Genomic DNA, 27,016 nt, shown 5'->3' with positions numbered 1-27,016 from the left:
CTGTGGGCCTCTCCCTGCCACATTGGTGGCTGCCAGGGACAAGGTTGTCCCTCTCTGGGGCTGGGGGTCGCCGGTCGCCCGAACGCTCCCGGTTTCTCCTGATTTTGTCCCTGTATCTGCCGTCCAAGGACACGGCCTCACTCCTGGAGTCCCCCTGCCGCCCAGTGGCCTCCTGCATCCGAGGTAGGGCCCCGCGGACTTTGGAGCCGCCTGGGTGTCGGGAGGGGGGCTGAGCGGACACCATTAAGGGGGCAAAGTTCCTCCTGGGGGCCCTGGAGCGGGTGCTTTCTTTACAGCTGGGGCCCCTCGGCCTTGGGCTGGTCGCCGCCCTGGGCCCGTGCAGGCTGGAGCTGGGGACACGGTGCCAGGGAGGGGTCTCCCGCGTGTGGGCGGCCCTGGGGGCGCCCCTCCCCCCTGCACCAGGTCCCCCCCTCGCGGTTTGATGGAGGCCACGGGCCTGTCCTCCTCTTTCAGGCTGGCAGGTGGGCCCAGGGCATGCGTGGTGCCCTGGCTCCCGAGGGGTCCGCTGTGCCCGCAGGGCGGCTTCGGGGGAGGGGGCCCCACCCCGGGGGCCATCGAGGCCTGGTCCGCAGCACAACCGGCTGACCTGGCTGGGAGCTCCTCGAAGCTGGTGGTAGTGAAAATGCTCACCTTTCGCCACAAACAAGAATTTCCTGTTTGCCCCTCGCGCACCTGGGGGAGGGGAGGTTATCTCACTTTTGCCTCCCTGGCCCCTCCCCCGCCTCCCCCGCCCACTCGGGGACCCCCTCCTCTCCCCACCAGCCTCCCCCTCCCACCTGGGCTGGGCCCAGAGCGAGGCAGGTGGCCTTTTGCGCTCATCATCCTCCCGACGCGGTCGAGGGCCCACTGAGAAATCCATGTGTGGCATGAGGCTAGGTGGCGCCTTTGCTGCAAAGGAAACTGAGGCAGAGGCCGGGGTCAGAGGGTGAGGAGGGGCTGGGAGGGGAAGGAGGGAGCCTTGCGGAGATCCGGGGAAGTGCATTCCAGAGGAGGGAGCAGCAGGTGCAAAGGCCCTGAGGTGAGGGCCTGTGGCTTTTGCTCAGAAAGCATGACAAGGCCCAAGGGGGCCGAGCAGAGGGAGGTGAGGGCAAGGAGGTGACAGGCCAGTAGTGACCGCAGGGGAAGTGGGATCCTCGATGGGGGCAATGGGAAGCCATGGGAGACTGTAAGGCGGGGGAGAGTCTCTCCCGGGCTGCCCGGGAAGGCCCCTCTGGCTGCTCAGCAGGGGTGGGGGCTTGGCTCTGCTTGGTCTGTGCCTCAGTTTCCCGTCTGTGAAGTGGGTGGTGCCGGGGAGGGGAAGATGGACATGCGGGCAGTCCAGCCTTGGTAACTAGCGGATGGATGCCCTCCGTCACTGGGTAGGGGCCCAGCCACAGCAGAGACCGGCAGAGGGGCCTGTCCCGGTGACCCCGCCCAGCAGGTGGAAAACGGGAAGGGAGGTGTGTGCTTGGGAGCCTCTGTGGGAGCCCCCAGCCCGGGCCCGCACGTCCACACCCACATCCTCGGGGTTCTGTACCGCCTTCACAGATATGGCTTGGGGAGGACAGGCTGTGAACCCAGCAGGGCAGACTCCCAAGTGCCCCCAAGACCCTTGTCTGCCCGACGCCAGGACGCAGGTGGCCCGAAGTGTGGGTTGTGCACGGACACATCTCGGGTTTGGGAAAGGATAGGGGTTCCCACCCCCACGTTGCTCGGAGAAATCAAGGTCCACCTAACGAGCATTTATGAAGCAGCTGCTGGGCGCCCAATTCTAGATCCTGGCGACCAAGCAGACAAAATCCCAAACACCCTACCGGGGCAGGTGGACAGGAGACCATACCAGTGTGTCAACCCATGCGGCTTGGTGGTGCGGGGGAATGGGGTACATAGGAGAGTCGCCTGTAATCGGTGCATGTGCTCCAAGTGAGAGCACAGGCACGCGGGGCTTCTCTCCAGGGCGACGTGGGAACAGAGACCTGGGCGACAACGGGGAAGCCCGCGGGGACAGAGCTAGGACAGAGCCAGGACGGCATTCCAGGAGAGGAGCTGCCAGGTCAAAGGCCTGGAGGGGGGACCGCGGCCCCTGGCGAGTTTGAGAAGCAGTGGGAAGGCTGGTGAGAGGTCAGCTGGGAGTGGCCCTGGCAGGTCTTCTGGGACCCGTGGCTGCAGAGAGGCGGGGTGTCCTCAGAACTGGCGGGAGGCGGAGGTGGCCCCGTGATCAGAGCGCCCAGTGGCCCCGGGGAAATCAGGCTCCGGGGAGGGGAGACTGGGGCAGTTTATCTGGGGCCTCAGCCCAAGGCGGGGGTGTTTCCTGAGGTTTTGCCCAACCTCCAGCCTGGGTTTGCAGCTCGGGGTATGACAGTGCCTCCTGGTCCGTCCAGAAAGGGTCAGGGTTTCAGCCAGAGGGCCCAGGTGGGCCCGAGGCCTGGGTGTGGCTCAGGATCTGTTGTGGCCCAGCTGTGTGGCTTGAGAGCCTTGTGAGGACAGGCAGACGGGCCCAGGGGCTCACGAGGGGAGCCTGGACACCACCACGGGGGGCCTGGACACCGCCCCCAGCTCCCCCATCCCTGAGGCCTGGTGGGCAGCCCTAGCTGGCTGGCCAGGGCAGGACACACCCTGCAGGGGTGCGGAACTTGGGCCCAGAGCCCCATATAGCTGGGGCGGCCTTTACTGCCCGTCTTTGTTGTTGGCTGCCCACAGCAACAGCCATTAATTCTTCCTTCTCTGTCGGCAGCCTGCCCACCCCCTTTATGGCCTCGCTGGCCGCGCCACGGCAGCCCGCCCACCGTTTGGCCTGGGAGTTAACGGCCCCCCACCAAGCCAGCCCACCTCTGCCCAGCAGCTGTTCTCTGCCCTGAGCCTCAGTTTCCCCACCTGGAATATGGGGGTCCTGATGGTTCCAGGAGCTCAGGGTGAAGCTATTGTGTTTATCACCCACTGTCTACCACTGTCTCTGAAAGATGGGGAAACTGAGGCAGGAGGGGCACTGTGATCTCTTGTGGGAGCTGGGCCCAGGAAGGGCTTCATGCCGGGTGGACCCCCCTCCACCAGGGTCGGGATCTCAAGAGAGGAGATGTTGCCCCCTCGTCAGGAAGGGCTTGAGGTTCGGTGGTCCCCGGTGAGCTTCCTGGAGCGGCCATAACAAATGACCACAGACTGGGCAGCTTAGAACAACAGGGATTTACTCTCAGTTCTGGAGGACTGACGTCTGGGGCCAGGGGATGGCTGGGCGTTACTCAGTCTCCAGGGGACGGTCCTTCTTGCCTCTTCCAGCTTCTGGGGGCTCCAGGCGTCACCCCAATCTCTGCCTCTATTTCCCCATGTGTCTCTACGTCTCTCCTCCTCTCATAAGGACACCAGTCACCCTACTGTGGGACCTCATCGTAACTAATGTCATCTGCAGAGACCCTATTTCCAGATCAGGTCCCATCCTGAGGTTCCGGGTAGATGGGAACTTGAGGGCAATTCCCCACAAGTCTCTCTGATCTTCTGTGCCCAGCCTGGCCCACGTTGCGGCCGAGAAAATCAGGGTTCACTCAACGAGCATCTATTAAGCAGCTGCTGTGTGCTCAGCCCCATTTTAGACTTTGAAAACAGAACAGACAAAATCCCCGACGTTCCAGCCGGGCAGACAGACAGGAGACTGGACCAGGCTGTGAATCGTGGGGATCTGATGAAGGGGCCGAGGGGCGCACACAGTGCTGGGGGCTGTGCGGGCAGGGGGAATGAGGATGGGGCAGGGGCAGTGGAGGCGGCCCAGGCGGGTGCACGCCCACGGGAAGGTCCACCTGCAGGCCCCACACCCCTCAGGCAGGAGGAAAAACGGGGCCTCCCTGGCCACCATAAATCAGTGCAGGAATGCAGCTGGCCAGCTGGCCTCTGGCAGGGTGGAGACAAAGGCCCGGCCTCGACCACCCAGGTCTGGGCTCCTGGCAGCCGCCACCGCCCCCCGCCCCGGCCTGTACCCTGCGTGCCCCACTATCTCTCCATTACACAGATGGGGAAAGTGAAGCCCAGAGAGGGGCGAGGTGGCCGAGGGGTAGCCAACCCGAGGACCCTGCCTCCCCAGGCCCGGGGATGTCCCATACCGCAGGAGCTGGGCACCAGTGTGTTCTTGGGCCCTGATGACCGATTGTCTCAGCCGGGGCTAATTGGTGGTTTCAAGGCCCCACACAGTCCCACTTGCTCTGTGTCCAGGTGGCCATGGGGACTGCATTCCCCAAAGCTTAATTTGAAGCCTGCTATCTGCACTGCCCCCCTTGGCAAATCCCCCCCCCAACTTTGCTCTCTAATCATCTCTGCCGGCTTCCCCTGCCTGCCAGCACCTGGGAGCTGAGGCTGGGGACCCCCTGCCCCGCTGATAGCCCAGACCGAGGCCCTCTCCCCACGCCGGTGACTGGTGAACCCAGGCAGCGGGTGCGCAGGACAGAGCCTGGGCTGAGCGTCCCCGAGAGTCCTGACTCCAGGCTCAGGCCTGCCTCTGTCCTCAGCTACAAAATGGGCCACCTCTCAGGAGCACATGCGTGTGACTCAGTGGACCGTACCGGACGTCCACCATCCTCACGGTGGCGATGGTCTAGGTGGGATAAATTGTGCCCCCCAAAATGAACATGTTCAAGTCTGAGCTTCAGGTTCCTGTGAACGGGACATGAGTTGGGAATCAGGTCTTTGCATATGTGATTAGTCACGGGTGGAGATGAGGTAGCCCTAAAGCCAGTGAGTGATGCCCCATAAGAAGAGGGGGATTTGGACACACAGACACAGGGAGAAGCCACGTGAAGACAGAGGCAGAGGCCGGGGTGATGCAGCCACAGGCCCAGGACACCTGGAGCCCCAGGAGCTGGAAGAGGCGGGAAGGATCCCCCCCCAGCCGCCCCCCGCCCCAGCCTCTGGAGGGAGCACAGCCCTGCCGCACCTTGATCTCAGACGGCTGGCCTCCAGAGCCAGGAGAGGATAAATCTCCGGTTTAAGCCAAGTGTGCGGTCAGCTGTTACGGCCGCCCCCGGACAGGTGTCTCGGTCCTTGTTTGATAGTGGTGGGGGCAGGCCTTAGGAGATGTTTGGACTGTGGGGGGCCGGGGGTCTGGGGCCGGGACCCCTCGGTTGGCCCTCCGTGCCATGTGGACGTGGCACCCGCACCCAAGCTCTGGCACCAACTAATCCATCCCCTCCCTGCCGTCGCAGCTCTACGAACTGGACGGGGACCCCAAGAGGAAGGAGTTCCTGGATGACTTGTTCAGCTTCATGCAGAAGCGAGGTGAGGCCTGCCCGCCGGGAAGTCCCAGATATGAGCACGCAGGAGAGGGGGCCCTGCTGCCCACTGCCCGGGGCAGGTGTGTCAGCCAGGCTGTGAGTGAGTTCTCCGTGGCCGGAGGCATCCAAGAGATGCCTGAGGGGGGAGACACAGCCCTGCCGTGGTGGCGGGGGAGGTCTGAGAGAAGAGGCACCATCCTGCCTTGGGTATCTGACAGGAGACACAGCCCAGCCTTGAGGGTCTGATGGGGGAGAGACAGCTGTGAGTGAGAGTCTGAGGGGTAAGTCCTTGGGTGCGGGGGGGCTCTCAGGGCCCCAACCCGGAACTGACAGTCCAGGCTTCCTCCCTTGCTGCTGAGACCTGGGCGCTGAGATCCTGGCTCCCCGGATCCCCCGCAGCGGGGCTGGCCTCTGTCTGGGGAGCAGGGTTGCGTTCCCAGGCAGGCGGGCGGACGCTGGGTGGCAGGACAGAAGCTCCCCACAGGCTAGAGTCTGGCCTTCCTGCCGCCACTGGTGGGAGGTTTGGGTCCCGGCCCCTCCCTGCTCCCACCTGGGGCCTCAGTTACCCCATCTGTAAGGTGGGCCACCAACACTCCCCGCCGTGTGGCAGTGCCCCAGATGTGCTGAGTGCCAGGTCCACAGTTATTATGCGCCAACAGTGTACCAGGCCCAAGCCACCTGTATCCCCCTACACCCTGGGGTCTGGGGTGAGGCGGATGCCAGACGCGGCCTTGAGAACAGGGAGACGACCAGGGACGGAGGCCAGGCCTGGGGAGCAGGGACTGGTCTGGGTGGGTGTCCAGGTGGGGAAACGGACGGCCCAGACGCTGGGGGGGCTTCGGGGGCATTCAGGGTGAGCCAGGCCTAGGGAGGATGGGGGAGGAGGGTACCCAGAGGGTCCCCAGGGCCCTCCCTCAGCTCAGAGCTGCCAGCCAGCCAGGGGTCCCAGGAGCACCCACTGCATGTGGGGCTCATTTCCTTGATACCTCCTCCCCCCACACCCCCCCAGCAGGGTTATCACGACCCCCACTGTTCAGGGAAGGAAACTGAGGCCTGGAGAGGGGAGAGGGCCTCTGAGCCACAGAAGCAGGAAGGGGCGGGGCTGGGGCGGGGCTGCTGGGGGTGGGTGGGGCGGGCAGGGGAGCTGCATGCGCTATGACTGTTTCAGGGGCCAGCCAGGCGGCTTCTTTGTCCAGGGCCCCTGCCCGCCCCTCCCTGCCAGCAGCTTCTGTAAACACAGGCCCAACCAGGCCCAGGCCGGAAGGGAAGGAGATGAAAGGGGAGGGGGCTGCGGCCTCCACATTAACTCCTCCGGTGCCGGGGGTGGAGGAATCCAGACCCAGCCAGGCCTGCTGCCCCCCCCCCCCGCCGCCCCCCACCCCCCATGTGGTCAGAGAGATCGACCCACCCTTTATCATCCCGTCCACACCTACCTGAGCCCCCCACTCCCCCTCCCCCCACCATGGGACTCCAAGCTCCCAGGCCCAGAGCCCACCCATTTTGCCCCAGACTGGCCTCCCGGTGTCCTGGAGGCACGGAGGAAGTATGGTGAGCTGCTCCAGAGTGATGAGGCTGGGGTCCTCTGGGGCCCCCAGCTCCTGGCCACACAGGACTTCAAAGGTCTGTGTCCAGCCCTGTCTCCCTCACCAAGCCAGGTGCTCCTGGAGGACAGGAAGCAACAAACTCCTATGCAACCCTCAAAACCCAGCTCCAAGGCTCTCTCTTCCCTACCTTCCTCTTGAACCCTCCCCTCTATAACCGGGGTCGGGGGCTTTGGGGCTGAGAATCTGGATACCACGTCCTGCATCCCATGATAAAGTAGTCTTTCCCACACATCACAAAGTAAAAGCCTCCAACTGGATATCTCTCTGAATTCTCTGGGGGCTGGACATGGAGGAGGGGTCCTGCCTGCACCCCACCTTCCTGCGGTTTCCTTGACAACCTCTCCGCCCTTCCTTATCGCCCCCCCACCCCCGCCCGCCTCCATCAGTGCCTCTCTGTGCTCTCCCAGCCCCACTCCTTCTATAAACATCCGTCGCCCGGCTGCCGGACCAGGGCGCAGGGTCCCAGGAGGAGCTTTTGTGTGATTCCTTCTTTTTCCCAATGCAGAGCCTAAACCAGCGTCCTGGGTGGGCCAGGTGGGCGCTGTGGGCGCGTCTGTGGGGCTGGGTGTGCTGCTGACACCTGGTGTTGCTTTTCTCTCTCCTTCCTGGGCTGGAAAATGAAGTGGGTAGCGTGGGGGTCTGAGGCCCATCTTCCTCAACCCCCTCCAGGAGGTCTTCATTCGTTGGGGATTTTGCAACCCGGGAAGGGCCCGGCAGTGGCCAAGGTTGGCAGGAGGTGGTTCCGGGATGTCCAGCTTGTAGAGGGGGGACCAGGAAGCAGGGTCCTGGGTACAGGGCATTGTCCAGGGTGGGGGCAGGGAGCAGGAACCCACCCTGGAGCTTCCCTTTGCCACCTCTGCAGGGGCGGCAAGCATGCCCCCAGGGCTGGGGTGGGGGCCTTCAACCTTCCCTGTTGTTTATTGAGCACCTGCTGTATGCCAGGCTGGGCACCGGGGGACCCCATGTGAGCAGGACAGCAGGTGGGGGCCACAGACAGTAAACCCGTACTTTCCCTGCCAGGGAGAGAGGTTTAAGTGGGGGCTTCTCCACCCTCAGCCATGATGGTGCCAGGCAGGCTAAGCTGAGACCTAAGGGCTCCCACGGCTGGGGCTTCTGGGTGACAGGGAGATGGCTGTGCAGGGGCTTGGAGCATCGGGGTGGGTGTAAGATTGGAGCAGGGCTGTCTGTAGGGAGGAGCCCCCTCCCGAGGCTGGGCCACCCCCCCCTCCCTCCCTCCCAGGTCTGGCCCACCTCCCCAGTGTCTAAGCTGCAAAGTGGATTAATCAAGCCCTCCCTCCCCCACTGCAAAGCCCCCAACACAGCAGAGTTGTTTTGGCAGCTGTCGTGTCTGTAGGAGGAATAACAAAGGCTGTGTTTCTCCTGCTGGGCCCCCAGGTTGGCCCTGCAGCTCCCCCGTCACCCACCCAGGTGAGAGCAGCATGAGGCCAGATCACTGATGGAGAGACTGAGGCAGAGCTGCCTCCTCAGGGCTCTCGCAAGCAGGGGTCTCACCCGGGTGACCCTGCCCCCCCCCAGGGGACACTGGGACACTGGCATCCTCTCCTGGCATCCAGTGGGTGGGGCAGGGAGGCTGCTCCACCCCTCACAGCGTGCGGGACGGCCCCCAAGAGAGTGAGCCGCCCCAGGTCAGCTATGCCGAGGGGACCCGCGCTCACCGACGCGTCGGGCACCACCCCAGGTGACGGCACCCCCCCTCCCCGCAGGGACGCCCGTGAACCGCATCCCCATCATGGCCAAACAGGTGCTCGACCTGTTCATGCTGTACGTGCTGGTGACGGAGAAGGGCGGCCTGGTGGAGGTCATCAACAAGAAGCTGTGGCGGGAGATCACCAAGGGCCTCAACCTGCCCACGTCCATCACCAGTGCCGCCTTCACGCTGCGCACCCAGTGAGTGCCCGCCCGCAGCGTCCGGGCAGAAAGGACCCAAGGCAGGGAGGAGTGGGGGGGGGCGGGGGGCGGCCAGACCACAGGGTGGAGGGTGGAATGTCCTGGCTCTGAGGCTATGCAAATTGAGTGTTGAAGGAATAGCAGGTAGTCGATGTGGGGACGGGTTTGGGGACATGTCACAGGACAGGCATTGAGACAGAGGGAACAGCACAGGCAAGGACCACGGCTTGGAGGGCTGCCGGTTGCTTCCGGGCAGAGATGTGGGATGGGGATTGAGGAGCTGGTGCTGCAGCGGGGCTTGGCTTTATGCAGACCCCAGAGGCATCCCAGGTGCCATCCTGTCCCCTTGCCCCTGCCTGCAGGTACATGAAGTACCTGTACCCCTACGAGTGTGAGAAGCGTGGCCTCAGCAACCCCAATGAGCTCCAGGCCGCCATCGACAGCAACCGGAGGGAGGGCCGGCGCCAGAGCTTTGGGGGCTCCCTCTTCGCCTACTCACCGGGCGGGGCCCACAGCATGCTCTCCTCGCCCAAGCTCCCTGTGTCCTCCCTGGGCCTGGCCGCCAGCACCAACGGCAGCTCCATCACCCCAGCCCCCAAGATCAAGAAAGGTGAGGGCTGCATGGGGCCTGGGGCCTGATCTTGACTCAGCTTCAGCCTGGCGGTGTGTCCCAGGGAGGGGACTGCCTTTTCCCCTCCCTGGGTAACTGGGATGATAGACCCCAAAGTTGGTGTGTAAGAAGGCAGCCAACCTGCTTATGCTGTGCTCGTAGCAGACATTACTAATCAATTGCCATTTTTCCAGCCCCAGGCCCGTAGCAGGCAGACATCACTAATCAATTCATTTCCCCTGAACCTGTGCCCTCAGCAGACATCACGAACCGATAATTTTTTCCTCCAGTTCTATGCCAAGGCAGACATGGCAAATCAAGCCCAATTTTCCCATCCTATACCCGTGGCAGACATTACTGATTAATCACCGTTTTACTGTAGCCCAGTCCACTTGCCTGTGGTTGGTGTTTTTATTTAATTAATTAATTAATTTTTAATTTTTTGATTTTTAATTTATTTTTTGGCCACATAGCATGTGAGATTTTAGTTTGCTGACCAGGGATCAAACCTGGGCCCCCTGCATTGGAAGGCAGATTCTTAACCACTGTGCCACCAGGGAAGTCCAAGGCTGATGCTTTTCATCGCTGTCGTTCTCTCTAGTCCCTTGCACATGGCGGACATTACTAGTTGATCACTGTATTCTTTTCCCTTTGAGCTTTAGAATCCTCCTGAACACACTGTCCCACCAGACACCAAGGGTGTCGTGTGGGTCATCAAATGGACTTTTTTTTTTTTTTTTTTGCGATACACGGGCCTCTCACTGTTGTGGCCTCTCCCGTTGCGGAGCACAGGCTCCGGACGCGCAGGCTCAGCGGCCATGGCTCACGGGCCCAGCCGCTCCGCGGCATGTGGGATCTTCCCGGACCGGGGTACGAACCCGTGTCCTCTGCGTCGGCAGGCGGACTCTCAACCACTGCGCCACCAGGGAAGCCCCAAATGGACTCTTTAACCACCCCTAAAGCTATTGCTAGGTGCCCCTGGGCAGCTCACTGCCCCTTTCTGAGCCCAGCTTTCCTTACACGTAAAGTGGGGGAAATTATGCCTTCTCTGTGGGGGTGTTGGGGAGCCTGCAGTGTGTAAAATGCCCAGCGTGCAACAGGCCTGAGGTTGCAGGTAGCTGGCAGCCCCCCACCCCTAATCCCCATCCATGGCAGACATCACCAGCCGATCACAGTCCCCTCTTCCAGCAAGTCTCTGAATCCTCGCTAACACATGTGGCAGCCCAGCCTCAAGCAGGTCGGTGCACCTGTCCGAGGTTCCATTTCTCATTTGCCACATGAGCTGTGACTCCCTACTTTCCAAGCTTGGCCCGGGGATCCGAGGTGATCCTCACAGCGCCCTGAAAATTTGGGGCTGGTCAGATCTAAGGTGAATGGGGTCTCACCAGTGACAGCTCCCTCCGGCCTCTGTGAGCCTCAGTTTACCCCCCAGCCTTGGGGAGTTGCAGCGATACCCGTGAATGTCATTAGGCATCTGCTGCATGCGAGGTCCTGTGCTGGAGCTAGGGAGGACGGGGGCGGATAAGGGAGAGGTTCGGACCTAATGGAGCTACCGAGGGGGCCAGGAAAAGCTGGTTCTGATGGGTCCCAGGGGCTCTTTTCAGCTGAGCGGGAGGCAAGCAGAAAGGGCTGCAGAGACTCCAGAGCAGAGGGCCTGGCAACTGCAAAGTTTGGAGTGGGGACCCTCCTGGAGAGGCAGCCCCAGGCCACCAGGGATAGACACGGGAGGGAGAGTCAGAAGAGGAGACAGTGGGACCAGTGGGTGGGAACCACGGGGACGTTTGTTTCAACCACAGGACGGGAATGGTTAGGAGCTGGTTCTGGAGTTGGGCTGCGTGGGTTTCATTTCAGCTCAGCCTCTCTCCAGGTCTGTGGCCTCAGGAAAATTATCCATCCTCTCTGAGCCTTGGTTTCCTCAGCGGTAAAGTGGAGAAAGGGGTGACTTGGTGGTTATGGGATTGTTGAGATGGTTCACGTTAAGTGCTTTAGACATGTGGTGAGCTCTTGTCATAACTAGTATTATATGTAATATGTGCTATTGTGGTCTCTCTATAACACTAATGCTAAATACTACTATGATACTGTCACTGTAACTAGTATTGTCTCCGTGACCTATATTACCATTATGCTGGTATCTGATGTCAGCCTGATACTAGAAAGGATCTTACAGCACTTGTGTGTATTCAAAAACCTGTACACTTCCCTGGAAAGGAAGTGAGCACCCCATCGGTGGAGGTATTCAAGGGGGTACATTCCTACCTTGGGTGGGAGGTGGGGACTGGGCCACCTCTGTTCCATTCTGGCCACCAACCCCTCTTCTCTCCTGTCCAGAGGAGGACTCGGCCATCCCCATCACGGTCCCCGGCCGCCTGCCAGTCTCCCTGGCAGGTCACCCCGTGGTGGCAGCCCAGGCAGTAGCGGCCCAGGCAGCCGTGGCGGCCCAGGCAGCCGCCCTGGAGCAGCTCCGGGAGAAGCTGGAGTCTGGGGAGCCTCCTGAGAAGAAGATGGCCCTGGTGGCAGAGGAACAGCAGCGGCTCATGCAGAGAGCGCTACAGCAGAACTTTCTGGCCATGACGGCCCAGCTGCCTATGAGCATCCGGATCAACAGCCAAGGTACCACCCTGGCGCTCAGACCCTCTGTGCTTCCTGCATGCGCACAAGGGCCCCGTAGCCACCACGTGTAAAGAGTGCTTACGGATCAGTAAGATAGAAAGGCAGACAAACCAGTAGAAGAAATGGGCAGCTCTGACTCGTAAACTCATAGGAAAAACCGTTCAACTCCATCTAGTTGGGGATCTGCAAGTTAACGAGGAGATACCGTTTTTCACCCGTCAGAGTTTGATAATATCAAACGTTGGTCAGGATGTGCGGAAAGGGGCCCCATTGGTCCTGCTGGTGGGAACGTAAATAGGTGACAACTTGGCAATCTCTTTTAAAAATAGAAAATGTGCTTGCCCCATGACTGGGTGATTCTGCTTGGCATCTAGAGCAGAACTAATGTAGGGAAACAAGGAAACACAGGTTTTCAAGGACGTTCACTGCAGTTATTTGCATGACGTCACTAGTGTGTCCATCAGTAGGGGAATTCTTGAATCAAGTCTGGAATACTTTGTGGTCATTAAAAAGAATAACATGGAGGGCTTCCCTGGTGGCGCAGTTGTTGAGAGTCCGCCTGCCGATGCAGGGGACATGGGTTCGTGCCCCGGTCCGGGAAGATCCCACATGCTGCCGAGCGGCTGGGCCCGTGAGCCATGGCCGTGGAGCCTGTGCTCCGCAACAGAAGAGGCCACAACAGTGAGAGGCCCGTGTACTGCAAAAAAAAAAAAAAAAATAACATGGGGAATTCCCTGGCGGTCCAATGGTTAGGACTTTGCGCTCTCACTGCCGAGGGCCCAGGTCCAATCCCTGGTTGGGGAACTAAGATCCCACAAGCCGTGTGGCACAGCCAAAAAAAAAAGAATGACATGATTTGGGTGTGGGGACACCACTTAAGACTTGTAATCATGCTGTACACCTGAAACTAACACACTGTAAATCAGCTATAGTCCAGTAAAAATTATTAAAAAAAAAGAAAAAATACTTCTAATCAAGAAAAAAGCAAATTTGAGACAAATACATCCTTATTCAATAAGTATTTATTGAGTACCTACTGTGTGCGCTGCTGAGAGATCCTGTCCAGCGCTTCGAGAAGCTTCACGTCTGGTGGGTGACCCACGTCACCCAGATCATTGCATAGGTGGGTTTATGATTACAAAGGGTGGTTTTTCTTCTTCCCGCAGGCTCTGAGAGCCGCCAGGACTCAGCTGCGAACCTGACCAACACCAATGGCAGCAACAGTATTAGCATGTCAGTAGAGATTAATGGAATCATGTACACAGGTAGGACCACCCAGCCCCCATGCCCACCTTGACCACATCTCTCCCTCCCGAGTCCTGGTTGCCCCCACCCCCACCCCCCGGGGGTGTGGCCTTCTTGAGCCCAGACCTCGTCCCTCATGAGACTCAAGTGAGATAGTCTGTGTCCTATACTTAGCACGGAGCTCAGCACAGAGTAAGTGCTCAGAAATACATATCCTGTGTTATATATCTTATAGCAAATGATGTTTCCAGGTTCCTTCTAAAAAAAATGTGATCAGACCCATGGCTCCTATAGACCACCAGGTGGCGATGTTGACACAGAACAGCTCGGTGGCTGTAAAGACCCCCATGGTGGGAGGCTGAGGAGATGGTAGTGTCCTGCAAGCCGGGGGTAGGGGGACGGGCACGCTCTTTACAGGGGGTCAGCGCTCAGGAATCCCTTGCACCTGTCACATGATCTTTTAAATTCTCCACGACTTGTCTCCTGTCCTTGCACCAGGAGTGCTGTTCGCCCAGCCGCCGGCCCCCACGCCACCCTCAGCTCCCAGCAAAGGCGGAGGTGGCAGCAGCCGGGGAGCAAACAGCGGGACCAGCAGCAGCGCAGGCAGCCAGGCGGGGCCAGCAGGGTTGTCTGCACCCCCCGCATCTTCTACCTCAAATAACTCATTGCCTTAACCGCTACACTCCTCACCCTGGGAGCCCACCAGACGGGTCAGGGGGTCCAGGTGGGCCAAGCAGGGGCTGGGATGGCGGGAGATACGGGTGGGGAGGGGAGGTATCCACAAAGGAGCGACAGCTGACGCCAAAAAGAAAAGAAAATATATATATATATATATATATAAAGAAAATTTAATAAAACAGGGGAAAACCAAGGAACACTTGAATTACTCAGGTTTCGGACATTCAGAGAGATGAATTGTGAGAGCAGCAAAGGAAATTAGAAACAAGAGAGGCAAATGTCTCCTAGGGCTTTCCTGTAGCCCTAGCGGACCCACGTGGACTGGTGTCTGGTTTGGACAGGCCAATCCTGTTTACCTCATACATCCCTGCACTGTGTTTTTTCATTTTTATCTGTTTTTTTCCCTTTTTTTTTTTTTCCCTCTTCATCACACACTCACCACACCCAGCTCCTTGAGTTGAATGAAACCCCTGAGCCAAGAGCAGTTGAATTTTTTTCTTGTTGCTTTCGGGAACTTTTTTTTTTTTTTTTAAAGAAATAGTGAACTTCAAAGTTTGTAGGGTTTTTAAGAGGTTTCGGGGGTTTTGTTTTGTAAATATTCTATTTTATTCTTGGGGGAGGAATCAAACCTAGGAAAAGGATATATATATCTATATATTTGTGTTCATTCAGGGAAACTGGACTTGAAAAAGCAAAAAAAAAAAAAAAAAACAAAAAAAAGAAAAAAGTAATACCCTTTTTATTTTTCCCATGACTGATTTGGGTTCGGTTGTGCATTTCCTGTGGCGCAGTGGGCAGCTGGCGGGCCCAGGACACTGGATCCCTGGGCTAGAGTCAGCAGAGCCGATGAACTCAGGTGCTGTGGTAGGGGCTGCATGCCGGGGGTCCGCGGGAAAGGGGAGCAGGAATGCTGAATGGTAGATATCACCGTACTTGTTCTTACTTCATGCGGGGCTCCTCAGTCAGGAACCCCAAAGTCTTAACTCGAAAGGAGAAATTGCTGGGAGGGGGTTCGCCTGTCAGCCCCAGGCTCCTGTCTCAGGGATGAATACGGCCTGGGGACTCCCTTGCCTGAAAGGGCTGCTTTTGGAGACTTGTCCATGCGGGGGACACGGGTGAGCCGGCCTTAGCTCAGGGCAGGGTTTCTGTGGGGCCACGGCACCCTGAACACCACCCCTCCCCCCAGCATTTTCATCTCCTCCACTTTGTCCCTTCGTACTTCCTGGGGTCCCTGCAGTAACTAAAGGAACTAAATAGAGGCTGAGAAGGGGCCGTGCCCCTCCCTCTGCGACCCTGTGCCCCGTGTCAGAAGGTGGGCATCGGGGGGGCGCGCAGCTGGGGGGCATTAGTTCAGGGCTGGTGAAGGTCTCCACCAGGCGAGCTGCACATCCGTCCTAAGCCCAGGCGCGGTTTGGGGTCCCTGGGGACCAGGTGCTGTTGGGTGGGGCCGTAGCTCCCACAAGGTAGCGCTCTTTCACGTTCCTCTGGGGTGGGGTGGGAGGAGCTCAGCTGTTCCCAGGGTGAGCCTGGAACCTCTAAATGGGCCCAGGGAGCCCGGCCTAACGAGCCCGGAGCGGGAGGGCGCCGCCGGCCGCCTCCCGCCTCCAGCCTCCAGACCCCGGCGTCATCTTGTTGCCTTGGAGACCGTGAGGGTGGTCCTCAGCCCCCCTCCCCCCGCCCCCAGTCTCTCTGGGTTTGGGTTTGCCTTGCAGGGCTGATGTGTGTCTTTGGGAGGGAGCCCGTTTCTTTGGTATATCTCAGGGTCGCTGAAGCCCCCCACCCTTCCAGGAGGGGGTAGCGCTGGACGCGGGGCTTTTCCTGCTTTTCCTTCTGGAAGGTTCTCCCCTCCCGTCTCTCACTGCAGCGGCACAATCATTGTGGGAGGGGGATCCTTTTGTCCCCAGACACAATCTGCTCCCCTCTCGCCATCACCCCCCCTTCTCCCTCTCCTCTCCCCCCACCTGACCGCAGCAGCGTGGGCGGCTGCCCTCTGCCCCCCCCACTCCGCCCCCCATTCTGCCGGCCGCGTGGGTGGGGGGGAGGGGGGGTCTCTGCTGCGAGTTTCTTTCTACCTCAGGTCTGACTTTTGATGCCAAAACCCCCGCCAGGCCGCCCACCCCCCCTAGCCCCCAGCCCCCAGCTCAGGGTCCCACCCCCGTGCGTCCTGTTGAGATCCACGTGTGTCTCGGGGAGCGGGTGTCCTGCAGGAGAGGCGCCTTCCCCCGGGTCTAACTCAGGGTGTGCCTGCGGTGCTGGGCGACGCTGATGATTGTAAGGGATGGGGGGGGGCGTGGGCCCAGGATGGGGGGAGTCCACCGGCCGTGGAAACGCGAGGGGGGCCCGGGGCCAGTGGGCGCTCAGCCCCCAGGGGGCCCTGCCTCTGACTGGGGCGCCCCCATCAGCCCCCCCTGCTCCCAACCCCGCCGCTACCTGTCAGTGGGGGTTTCTGGGGTGCTGCTCAGCACCCCTTATGCAAACCGGGACGGGGATGGGGGCTGAGTGCTGTTCATTCCAGAACAGGTGGGGCTTAGCAGCATGCTGAGGGTGGGGACCCCCAAACTCAGGGTGGAGAGGGGCTCCAGGGGCTCCCCTGCTCTGGAGATGCTTGTGGATGGGCTGCTTCTAGAACCTTCCTTGTGACCTCCAAACCGGCTGCAGGGCTGTAGCTGTCCGGCTGGGGGGCGGGCGGGGGGCGGGACGGGGCACGGGGTGGCGGGTTGGTTTGTAATAGTTGTGTGTTTGTACAGTCACTTTTCTCACTGTTAGCATTTTTGCCCACTACCATCCTTTTTTTTTTTTCCCCCCTTAATTTTGCTTCTGCATTTTTTCTTGGCAAACATGACTTCAGCCTTTCATTCCTGACATGTGAAATTTCAGTTTCTCTGGGGTTTGTCAGAGGGCGTGGGGACCGCGCCTGAACTCAGGTTAAAGGGAAAAAAAAAAACTTCTAATAAAAAGATGTAAAACTACTCTCTACCTCTGGCCGGGCCCAGCCTGTCGCACCCTGGCCGCGGCGGGGCAGCCTGTGACGATTTATTTCAGTTTTTGCAGGACATTCAGGTATTAAAAGGGAGGGAAAAAAAAAAAAGACCAAAAAAAGAAAAAAAGAAAAAAAAAGGTGTGATTTTGAAATTTAAAAGAACACTGAAAGTTTACATTTTATAACATTATTATGCAGATTGTATTTAAACTTCAGAAATATTTAAGACAGTTGTAACCCTGTAAAGCTGATGAAATATTAAAACAAGACAAAACACTTCTTTTAACAGAGAACAGCTCCTGTGGTGGTTTTTTGGGCGTCGCCCCACCCCTACCCTGGGTCCTGGCAGCAGAAGGCACAGGGCCTGACCCAGACAGCGTCCAGCAGGGACTGTGCCCCCCAGGGGACACTGGGTCACGTCCAGGGATGTGTGCGCTCCTGGCATCGAGTGGGGGGGGGCGGGGCCCCACAGAGGACGACCCTCCCCCATGTCAGCAGTGCTGGGTGGTGTCACCCTGACCTTATGTGGGTGAGATGCACGGAGCTGCCCCACGCCCACTGGGAGCAGCCCAAGCAGTCTTGGCCGTGACAGGGGTCCACTCTGCCCCCTCCCCAACCCCCAGCCTTCCTGCTGTGGTTCAGTCCACATTTTTACACTTGACTTGTGGCCGCAAAGAAAGCAGACCAAGGGGCGGGCTCAGCCCTCGGGGCAGTTTGCGACCCCTGGGCTCAGCACACGTGGAAGGGAAACCCCACACACGGGCAAACCAGCACAGCAAGATTTTCTGGGCATCTATTCCTCAGCCATGTCTTGACCCCACCCCCTGCCCAGAGGACGTGACGGGCTCAAGGTCAGCGTGGCCGGATGGTGGGCAGGGCGGGCCTCCTGCCACATGGCTCCCCTGCCACCTGCTCCGGCCACGGCTGGCCTGGGCTGGTCCCTCCCGCCGGGGTCAGCCCCCAGGTCTGTGTTGAGTGAGGAAAAACAACTCACTCCTGTTGGAGACACCTCCCTGTGGCCCATCCACGTGGTTCCAGCCTCTGCGGGCCTGGGGGACCTGGAGAGGTCAGAGGACAGGGGTCAACCCACCTGCCCCTCAGAGCCCCCTGCCCCCCCAGGGAGGTAAAGGAAAAGTGTTTTTTTGTTGTGTTTGTTTTTTTGTTTTAAAAAGGCCCATTCAGCAAACTGGATGGGCCTGTCCAGCATCTTCATTCCTCCTCTGAAGAGGCCCAGAGATGGGGCATGAGGCCCTGAGGTCACACAGCCCTGGGGCAGGGGGAAGCCGGGAGGGGGTCGGGCCCCGCCACCTCCTCCCCAGCCTCCCAGATCCCCGAGGAGCCTCCCGCCTGCTGGGCCTCCCGCTCTGTGCTTGTGAGGAGGCCCAGGGAGCCTCCCAGGTGAAACTCAAAACCACGTCTGATCAGCAGAGCTGCGGGAGCCCACCAGCAGCCAAAGGCAGGTTTGGATGAAAGGACGCCGGAAAAAGAAGAGGGTTTTCGCTTGAGTCATCCGCCTTCCCCTCCGCCATTAGTGCACTTAACGGGGCGGCCCCACAAAGGCCAGGGCTGCTGGGTTTGTTCCTGGGTCCCCACCGCCCCAGGTGGGCAGGGCGTGAGATGGGGCAGTGTACCCTGGGCCTGCAAACAGGAGGCTCTCAGTACACGTGTAGGGAACGAAGAATGCGGGGCTTAGACCCGGAGGGGTTGTGCAGACCTCTGTCCCTCAGTTTCCCCATCCTGCTCCTGCCGCCAGCCTCATGCCCTCCAGGCCTAGGATTTAGTGGGTCTAGGACCAGGAACCAGGCTGGCACCAAGGAGGTCTGGTGACTGGGTGGTCCGAGAGGCCCCCAAAGTGTGGCTTTTGTCCTGCCCTTCTGACACAACTGGTCTGTCCTCATTCCGGAACCAGGCTGGGGGTGGGGTGACCTCTGACCTCACACAGCAGCCTGGCCGAGCTGCGTCCCCCCACGGAGGGGCAGAGGGGAAACAGGAGGAGTGGAGGGAGAGGCCTGGGAGGGGGCCGGGCCAGCACTCCAGCTGCCCTGCCCTCCAGCAGAGCCAGGGGCTGCCCCTGCCTGAGTGACCACAGGAGCGACTTCTGTTTGCACAACTGGTCCCCCTGCAACCGGCACCTGCAGGGCCCACCCTGCGTCCTGGAACCTGGGTGCTTGGAAACTTCCAGGCCAGACCTCCGCAGATGAGGACACACACCCAGGGCTCGAATCAGCATCCCTGATTTGCACATGGGGAAACTGAGGCCCAGAGCTGTGCAGTGACCTGCTCCGCCGCTCAGGACCAGGTTCAAGCCCTGAGTTGGTGGCTAGAAGAAGGCTGCCTTGTTCCACCCCCGGGGGTCGCAGAGTGTGCCCATTCTCAAATGGGGCTCCACAGAATGCCCAGGATTCAGGATTCAAAGAAGGATGTGGTTTTGGGAAAACAGTATCTGAAAAATGTAAACTAGCATTCAAGGTGTTTCATTTTTCTTACTCGCAGTAAGAAAAAAAGAAAAAAAGTTTGAGGAAGCAGGGAGGGAACATCAGCTGGTTCTGGGGGTGGAAATCAGGAACAGTTGGTTCTAGCTCCAATCTGTCTTTGGAATAGATGGTCCTTGCCTCAGTGTCCCCTTTTGGCAGCTTCTGGAGGTTTGGACACCCAGCTCACAAAAGTTCTTCAGTTTCACATGTCCTTCCCCCCCAACCCTGCCGGGGATAAAATAAAATCCAGGTCCCCATATCCAGCTTCCCCCTCCATGATCTGCCTCAGGGCCTTTGCACGCACCTCTGCCCCTCTTTCTCTTCAGGTTGTTAGTTCCCGCTCTAAGGACACCTGCTCTGGGAAGCCCCTCCTCCAGATCAGGCAGGTCCCCCCTGACGCCCCTCCTCCCGGTTGCTGCTTCTTGCTGTGGCCCCTGGGCCGGGAGCAACTCCGACCGGCATCCCGGTCGGTGGCTCGAGCCTGCCACCTGGCGGCCGGGGCTGGGGCTGCGGAGCCCCAGGCTCCGGGCGCCGTTCCTCCTCCAGGAAGGCCCCTCCTCCGCTCTCCTCTCCACCATCCCCTCCCGGATGGCAGAGCGGGATTGGGGGACGCACCCCGCACCCAGTCTCCCCAATGTTGCTTGTGGGTACGCCGCCCAAGACAGCCATGAGACCGCGACTCCTGAGCGAAATTCCCCGTTTTCAAAGGTTAACAACTAACTCCACATTTTAAAATGCACTGTTTGTAGACGTGGCCTGCGGCCGGGAGCGCTCACACGAGATTGTTGGGTGCTCCCCAGACAGAGCTCGCGACTTGTTCGACCCGCACCAAGTTGCCGAAATAAAAATGTGGATTTTGTGGCCCCCGAAGAAGAGAGGTCCGGGGGAGGCGGACGATGGATCCGTGAATATGCGTCTAACTACGTTTTGAACACCAGCTACCTGTTATGTTAGGTGCGTAGTCTGTTTTACGTGCAATGTCTCATTCGGGCCTGTGAAGTCGGTATTCAATATACGCACGTTAAAAATAATCACCATCATCATCCGAGAGGTTGAGTGCTTGACCAAAAGCGCCCAGTGGAAATGGCCAAACCAGACCTCCAGGCTCTGAAGCTACTAACCGCTCTCAGGAGACTCTCGGCCTGGGTTTCTCCATCTATTTTTGAAAGAAATCTCCTTCCAAGATCTCTAACCAGGCTGTGCGTCCCTTGATTCTCCGCGGAGCGGGAAAGAAGAGCCCGCCTGATTCACAGGGCCCCCTCCCCGAGTCCTGTGCGCACGCTCGGGTCGGCCAGCCGCCGGGAGCCGGGCAACGTGGGCACCGCTCTAGCCGGCAGGGCGCAGTCGCCCGCGTCTCGCTGGTGATGACGCATGTCCTGGGCGGTGGAGAAAGCATGATGGCGGCGCCCGTGGAGGTGGCCGTGTGTACCGACTCGGCGGCCCAGCTGTGGAGCTGCGTCGTGTGGGAGCTGCACTCGGGCGCCAATCTGCTCACATACCGCGGCGGCCAGGCCGGGCCTCGCGGCCTGGCGCTGCTCAATGGCGAGTACTTGTTGGCGGCGCAGCTGGGCAAGAACTATATCAGCGCCTGGGAGCTACAGAGGAAGGTTCGGCGGCGCGCGCCTGGGCGCCGTTGGCGGGATGCGCGGGGCTCAGGGGCCTGGGGTCGGGAGAGGGGGCGGTGGGGGCCGCACGGGCCCTGAACCCCGGTGGGAAGTGGGGAATCCTATTAGGAGGCTCTGCGCACGCGCGGGTCTGGGGGCTTTTTGGTGGGGGGAGGGAGCCGCGCGCCCGGCGTCGGTGGGAGCGGTTAGGGCGCTGCGCGCACGCGCTGAGCTGAGGGTGGGCTGCCGCTTGGAGGTGTGGCGGGCGGGCTTCGGGGCAGCCAGCGGTGCGCACGCGCACAAGGAGAGCTGGGTGTGGGTCTCCTGGGGGCCCTGCGCTGGAGCCGGCGTGGGGCGGGAAGTGTAATTGAAAGGAGTTTGCCGTAGGGTTTCCGTGGGCATCGTGGGCTTGGAGGGTGAAGGTCTGAGGCCTGGGGGAGCCCGCTGAAGGGGAGCCCGGAGACTCGTGTATTTATCACCCCTGAAAAGACGCTTACTTTTTGCCATTAGGGCCCACGGTTTCTCCTACAGAAACTTCGAAATGCAGCCCCTGAAGCTGCTCGCCACGTGTTTTTGCCAGCTGCCATGTCTTTCGGCAAGCTCAGTGCTCCGGTTCTGCCTGGTGTGGTACACACACAAACTTGAGAAGTTGTTCTATTTTAGACATTTAGAAACTGACGCGTACGATCCCAGGCGAGACTTCAGGGGATGCAGGACTGGGGCGAAAGCCTAGTGGCCAGACGGTTCCTCTGACCCCCAGTCCAGAGACTCACTGTCTTGCTTTTTAGAAAAAAAAAAAAAAAGTGTTTATTCGGCTGCGCCAGGTCTTAGTTGTGGCAGATGGGATCTTCGTTGCCGCGTGCGGGATCTTTAGTTGGGGCATGCGGGATCTAGTTCCCTGGGGACCAAACCTGGACACCCCCCCCACCTTCCCGCACTGGGAGCATGGGGAGTTGCAGCGCTGTCTTGCTTTTGAGGAGAATCCACAGGCCTCCACCTCCACCCCCGCCCTGCAAAGCCTCAGCTGGAGCAAACACACCCCTTCCTGAACCATGGATTGGGTCAAACCACCCCTGTCCCCACTCCTCTTTCTGGTGCTTTTGGACTTACCAGCTGTCTGGGTGCTGCTCCCACTCGCCTCGCTTCCCCCTGCTCCCTCATCGGGCATGAAACTCAGAAGCTGCTTCTTCCTCTAGGACCAGCTTCAGCAGAAGATCATGTGCCCCGGACCGGTCACCTGTCTTACCACGTCGCCCAATGGCCTCTACGTTCTGGCAGGGATCACAGAGAGCATATACCTGTGGGAGGTGAGCATAGGAGCACAGAACCGGGGTGGCGGGCTCCGCTCGCAGGCTGCCAGCTGAAATCACTGACCCAGTTGTCACCGACAGTCTGTTACGTTTGTGGGGGAAGCTCACCTCACTTCTTGCGTAGACAGTGCAGGATCTGAGGCAACAGAACAAGGCCTTTCCTGACCTCGGCACCGGCAGAACGACCTTCCTGGCTGCCCCAGAGATCAGCAAAGAGAACCGACTGTTCTCTGTGGACTGTGTGAGGCCCGAGGATATGAGAGAGAGCTGGTAACCTCACTCCAGGGCTCTTAAACCTCAGTATGTGATTCTGAAACTAAGAGGCCTTGTTTAGGCGCAGGGAGAGAAACTGAGACAGGTCGCCCTGTGGTAGAAATACTCCTTCTTTTCGCTGTCAAGCTGGTGCAGGGGGTGTGGGCAGACGTTAGCGGCCCGTCCACCGTCAGCAGATGTCTCAGGTGGTTGGCTTCCTTGATGGGGGACACTGTGTGGTCCTGGCTCTCCACCCTCTTGGAGAATTCCTGGCCAGCGTGAGCTGTGGCCACGAGGGGGCGCCCCACGGGGCTAACCGAAGGCTGGCACACAGGCTGGGGGCTTTCTGATGCCTGTATCCGCCTCTGTGTGTAGCCTCTCTCCTTCCTTTTGCAGCGGGGTGAGCGGCTGTGTGTCTGTGTCCAGGTGTCCCTCTTAAAGAGACAATGGCCACTTCGCTCCCACGTCACCTCTTCTGAATTGATTACATCTTCAGAGATTATGTCCCGTTCAAGGGAGGTCACAGGTTCTGGAGGTTGGGCGTGGACACGTGTGTCTGGGGGACACAGTTCAACCTGCGGCAGCATCTGTGCCACCCGCCAGCCAGTTCGGAAGATGGTGACTTGCAGCTCTGGCTGCAAAGATCGCCCCTGGGTCCAGCCGATCCTGGAGAGACCCTCCCTCACCAGCCCCCCTCGGCCTTGTCCCCTTGATGACACCTTCCCTGGGGCTGTGTCATCTCACTGGGGACAGGGTGGGAACAGGTGCTCGCAGGATCCAAGGGGGCACGGCCCCGCAGCCTCCCTGTTCACTTCAGAGCCGCTTGGGGAGGGCCCTCCCCCCTCTCCCCTCCCACTCCCCCAGGGCTCCCCGTGACCCGGTGCCCCTCCGCCTCCCCAGGTTTCCACGGGGAACCTTCTGGTCATCCTGAGCCGCCACTACCAGGATGTGTCATGCCTACAGTTCACGGGGGACAGCAGCCACTTCGTCTCGGGGGGCAAGGACTGCCTGGTGCTGGCTTGGAGCCTCTGCAGGTAGAGCCCCAGCCCTGGTGGCTCCCCATCCGGCTGTAGCCTCTGGCCGGGCGAGGCCTTAACCACGAGGGCGGGGAACCTGCTGTGCAGAGAGGCCAGGCCCCGGGGTGGGAAGGGGCTCCAGGTCAGGTAGGCTGGTGCCAGGAGGACGGGGCCCTGGGCAGCTACCCAGGACTTTTATTCGGGTGAGGGGGCCTGGTTGCTGCCCGGAGACAGGGTATAAAGGCGTCGAGATGTGGGCCGCCCTCCCCGCTGAGGTCCGGCTCCTCCCCACCCCCCAAGCGTGCTGCAGGCAGACCCCTCCCGGACCCCCGCCCCCCGACACGTGTGGTCTCGCCACACCCTCCCCATCACAGACCTGCACTGCGGCTTTGGTGGGCCCCTGGCCCGGGTGGCCACTTCCTCGCTGGACCAGACAGTGAAGGTAGGGCCCTGCCCTGACCCCTGCAGTGGATCTGTGAGCTGAGCCCGGCGGCTGGCGGGTTCCTGGCCCATAGGAACCAGAGCATCATCTCCTCCCGCTGGCTGGTGGCTCCAGACAGCTCTTAATCCCCCGCTGCCTGGGGCCTCAAGGACGGCCGGGGGCCGGGGGGTGGGGGGCGGGAGGGGGCAGTCCAGGCCTGTGTTGGCTTGGAAGTTCCCACTTGGCCACTGCACCTGGCAGCTCCTGGCCAAGCCTCAGGGGATTTGAGGGAGTCCTCAGGTCTTCGTCCCTGGTTGGGGCAGTCCAGGGCTGACCTGGTGGTGGCCTGGGGGCTGACAGTAACTGAAGCCGGTGGTGGCGAGGGGTCCCAGCGTGAGAAGCAGGTCCCTCAACCCCCGAGCCCCCCGTGGTGACAGCTCCCGTCTGAGGTTCCTGTGGCATCCAGAGTCTCCCGGCTGGGCCGCTGCGCTCCACTCCGCTCTCAGACCCATGCCCCCGTCCCTGCCCCCAGCTGTGGGAGGTTTCCTCCGGTGAGCTGCTGCTGTCTGTGCTCTTCGACGTGAGCATCATGGCCGTGACCATGGACCTGGCTGAGCATCACATGTTCTGTGGTGGTAGTGACGGCTCCATCTTCCAGGTCGACCTCTGTACCTGGGTGAGTGGGTGTGGGGGACGGGGGTGTGCGCGGCTTGGGGCTGAGATGCAGCTGTGCCCTGTGCTCACCGGCCCTCCCGCTTCCGCAGCCCGGGCAGAGAGAGAAGAGCTTCCAGCCGGAGCAGGACCACGGGAAGGTGTTCAGAGGGCACAGGTACAGGGATGGGGTCGACCAGGAGGTGGGGGGGGGGGTCACTGTGCCGCCCTCCCCCGGGCGCCAGGTGACCTATCTGTCCCCAGGAACCAGGTGACCTGCCTGTCAGTGTCCACGGATGGCAGCGTGCTACTCTCGGGCTCCCACGACGAGACGGTGCGCCTCTGGGATGTGCAGAGCCAGCAGTGCCTCAGGACGGTGGCTCTCAAAGGTGGGCGCACGCAGCCCTCCTGGAGGCCCTGGGCCCGGGGGGCCTTGTCCACACGTGGGCGGCCCAGGGCTGGAGCAAGGCCCCAGAGTTTGCCTCGTGGAGGGTGGGGACGGGAATGCACGGGAGTGTCAGGGCCAGGTGGGTGGCTGGAGGGGCGGAGGGCGGGTCCCGACGCTGCCTGCCCGCCTGCCCCAGGCCCCGTGACCAACGCCTGCATCGTGCTGGCGCCCGTCAGCATGCTGAGCTCCGACTGCAGGCCCAGCCTGCCCTTGCCGCACTTCAACAAGCACCTGCTGGGCGCGGAGCATGGGGACGAGCCGCGCCACGGGGGCCTCACGCTGCGCCTGGGCCTCCACCAGCAGGTACGTCTCACCCCCAGCAGGGACCCCCACCCTTGGGCCTCAGCCTCTGCCGTGTGGCCTTGGGTGCCCTTGGGTCGGGTCCTGGTGGGGACCTTCCACATGCTCCTTTGCTGAAGAGGTTTCTCTGCCCTTGTCGTTGAGGCCAGTCTGATGGCTGGTCCCTGGCCTCAGGAAGCCCTGGAACCTTCCAGAGAGGGAGCGGGCCACACTGCCCTTTGAGAACAACAACAGGGTGTTGTTCCAGGGGCCGATCAGGACCCAGAGGTTGTGCACGGGCAGCCACCTTCTCCAGCTGGGTGGCGGGAGCGCTCACAGCCCCAGTGCCCATGGGACCCCCTTCATGACGGCCTGCCTGCCCCTCCAGGCCCCTGGGGCCCCTCCCTACCTGTCCTCAGCGCGGCCAGCCTTGCCCACTGAGGCCAGGCTCTGTCTGCTGTCTCTGCGCCTCGGAGTCACACGAGCCTGCGGGGCTGTCCACACCCCTCCCGGCGGCCTGATGGATGGCTGTGCCAGGCTCCGGGCTGCTGGCCCAGGGCAGCGTGCCCAGACAGGGTCCAGCGAGAGACGGATGGCCTCTGGGCGGCAGCAGGGTCCATCATCTCACAGGGCGGCTGAGCCCTCCCAGGGCTGGAGGCACCAGCTGACCGTTTGTCTGCACGTCCCTCGAGGTTTGATGGGAGTGGCCAGCTAATGCGGCCCCTTCTGTTCCAGGGGTCAGAGCCCAGCTACCTGGAGCGGGCGGAACAGCTGCACGGGGTGATGTGCAGCACGTTGGAGAAGGTGGGAGGGGAGAGGCCCCAAAATGGGGGAGGGGAGGGGCCCAAGATGGGGGCTTGTCCGGAGGGAAGGGTGGCAGGGGGCCTGGGCCTGGGTTGGAAGGGATGTGCCCCCGCCCCACCCCCCGTCGTGGACCGTGGGGACGGTGGCCCTCAGTGCCAGCCTCGCCCCGCTGCCTGCCAGTGGGATGTCTGAGGCCCCCTCCCGCTCTGAGCATTCCACCGCCCCTCCCCCAGAGCGTGCTGGGTGGCCAGGACCAGCTGCGGATCCGCGTGGCAGAGCTGGAGGACGAGGTGCGGAACCTGCGCAAGATCAACCGCGACCTCTTTGACTTCTCCACGCGCATCATCACTCGGCCGGCCAAGTGAGCGCGTGCACCCGACCCTGGCCAAGGGAGGCCCAGTGAGCGCACACACAGCCCGGACCCGTGCCCGGACCCGCACCCGGACCTGCCCTCTGGGCTCCCCCCCGAGGCCCGCGCCCATCCTCTGCCAGCGTCCTATCATTTGGATTTGCCACCCCCACCAGGGGTCGTGGTCCAGTGTTGACCCGCTGTCCTTCCGTGACCTCCCATGTCATGTTGGTGCTGTGCCACATCTAACAAAAGAGCTGAAATCCTGCCTCTCGGCCTCCTTGTGCCCACGCCGGGCTCAGGACCCCGGTGGCGGGACCTGCCTCAGGGGCCTCGCCGTAGCCATCACAGCGTCCGAGTTTCAGATCTAGCGTCGAGAAGCCTTGGTTCTCACCTCTTAACTCACCTGCTGCCCCAGTGCCTTTCCATGACCCAGAGGCCATGCCACCAGTGGGACAGGGCAGGGGCATCCTGGGAGCTGCAGGACGAGGTCCCCAGGGGCAGGAGTGACTCAGGGA

General features: G+C 60.9%; 2 protein-coding genes across 2 annotated transcripts in view; both read left to right on the top strand.

The window, feature by feature from the left end:
- The window catches only part of ARID3A (AT-rich interaction domain 3A), a 32,212-nt gene extending 15,045 nt beyond the window's left edge, over positions 1 to 17,167 (top strand). Inside the window, exons 3-8 of the mRNA XM_030845564.2 lie at positions 5,184 to 5,256; positions 8,581 to 8,764; positions 9,127 to 9,374; positions 11,706 to 11,987; positions 13,154 to 13,252; positions 13,731 to 17,167. Of these exons, the coding sequence (XP_030701424.1) occupies positions 5,184 to 5,256; positions 8,581 to 8,764; positions 9,127 to 9,374; positions 11,706 to 11,987; positions 13,154 to 13,252; positions 13,731 to 13,906 (1,062 nt within the window). The 3' untranslated portion in view covers positions 13,907 to 17,167. The remainder of the gene's footprint in view (positions 1 to 5,183; positions 5,257 to 8,580; positions 8,765 to 9,126; positions 9,375 to 11,705; positions 11,988 to 13,153; positions 13,253 to 13,730) is intronic.
- A 3,561-nt stretch (positions 17,168 to 20,728) lies between these two features.
- On the top strand, positions 20,729 to 26,766 carry WDR18 (WD repeat domain 18). Its single transcript, XM_030845589.2, has 10 exons — positions 20,729 to 20,971; positions 22,165 to 22,275; positions 23,431 to 23,564; positions 23,847 to 23,988; positions 24,500 to 24,643; positions 24,732 to 24,796; positions 24,883 to 25,007; positions 25,203 to 25,369; positions 26,081 to 26,149; positions 26,383 to 26,766. The coding sequence occupies exons 1-10, from the start codon at positions 20,729 to 20,731 to the stop codon at positions 26,512 to 26,514; spliced, it is 1,332 nt and encodes a 443-aa protein (XP_030701449.1). The 3' UTR covers positions 26,515 to 26,766.
- The last annotated feature ends 250 nt before the right edge of the window (positions 26,767 to 27,016 follow it).

The sequence above is a fragment of the Globicephala melas genome, chromosome 3 (assembly GCF_963455315.2).
Source record: "Globicephala melas chromosome 3, mGloMel1.2, whole genome shotgun sequence".
Classification (NCBI taxonomy): Eukaryota; Metazoa; Chordata; class Mammalia; order Artiodactyla; family Delphinidae; genus Globicephala; species Globicephala melas.
This window is presented reverse-complemented; position numbering and strand designations above follow the sequence as displayed.

Bases quoted from the DNA above. Each gene is read 5' to 3' on its own strand.
- WDR18 (XM_030845589.2), top strand. From the start codon at position 20,729: ATGACGCATGTCCTGGGCGGTGGAGAAAGCATGATGGCGGCGCCCGTG. The intron at 20,972-22,164 runs GTTCGGCGGCGC...TTCTTCCTCTAG, and splicing joins CCTGGGAGCTACAGAGGAAG to GACCAGCTTCAGCAGAAGAT. The intron at 25,370-26,080 runs GTACGTCTCACC...CTTCTGTTCCAG, and splicing joins GCCTGGGCCTCCACCAGCAG to GGGTCAGAGCCCAGCTACCT.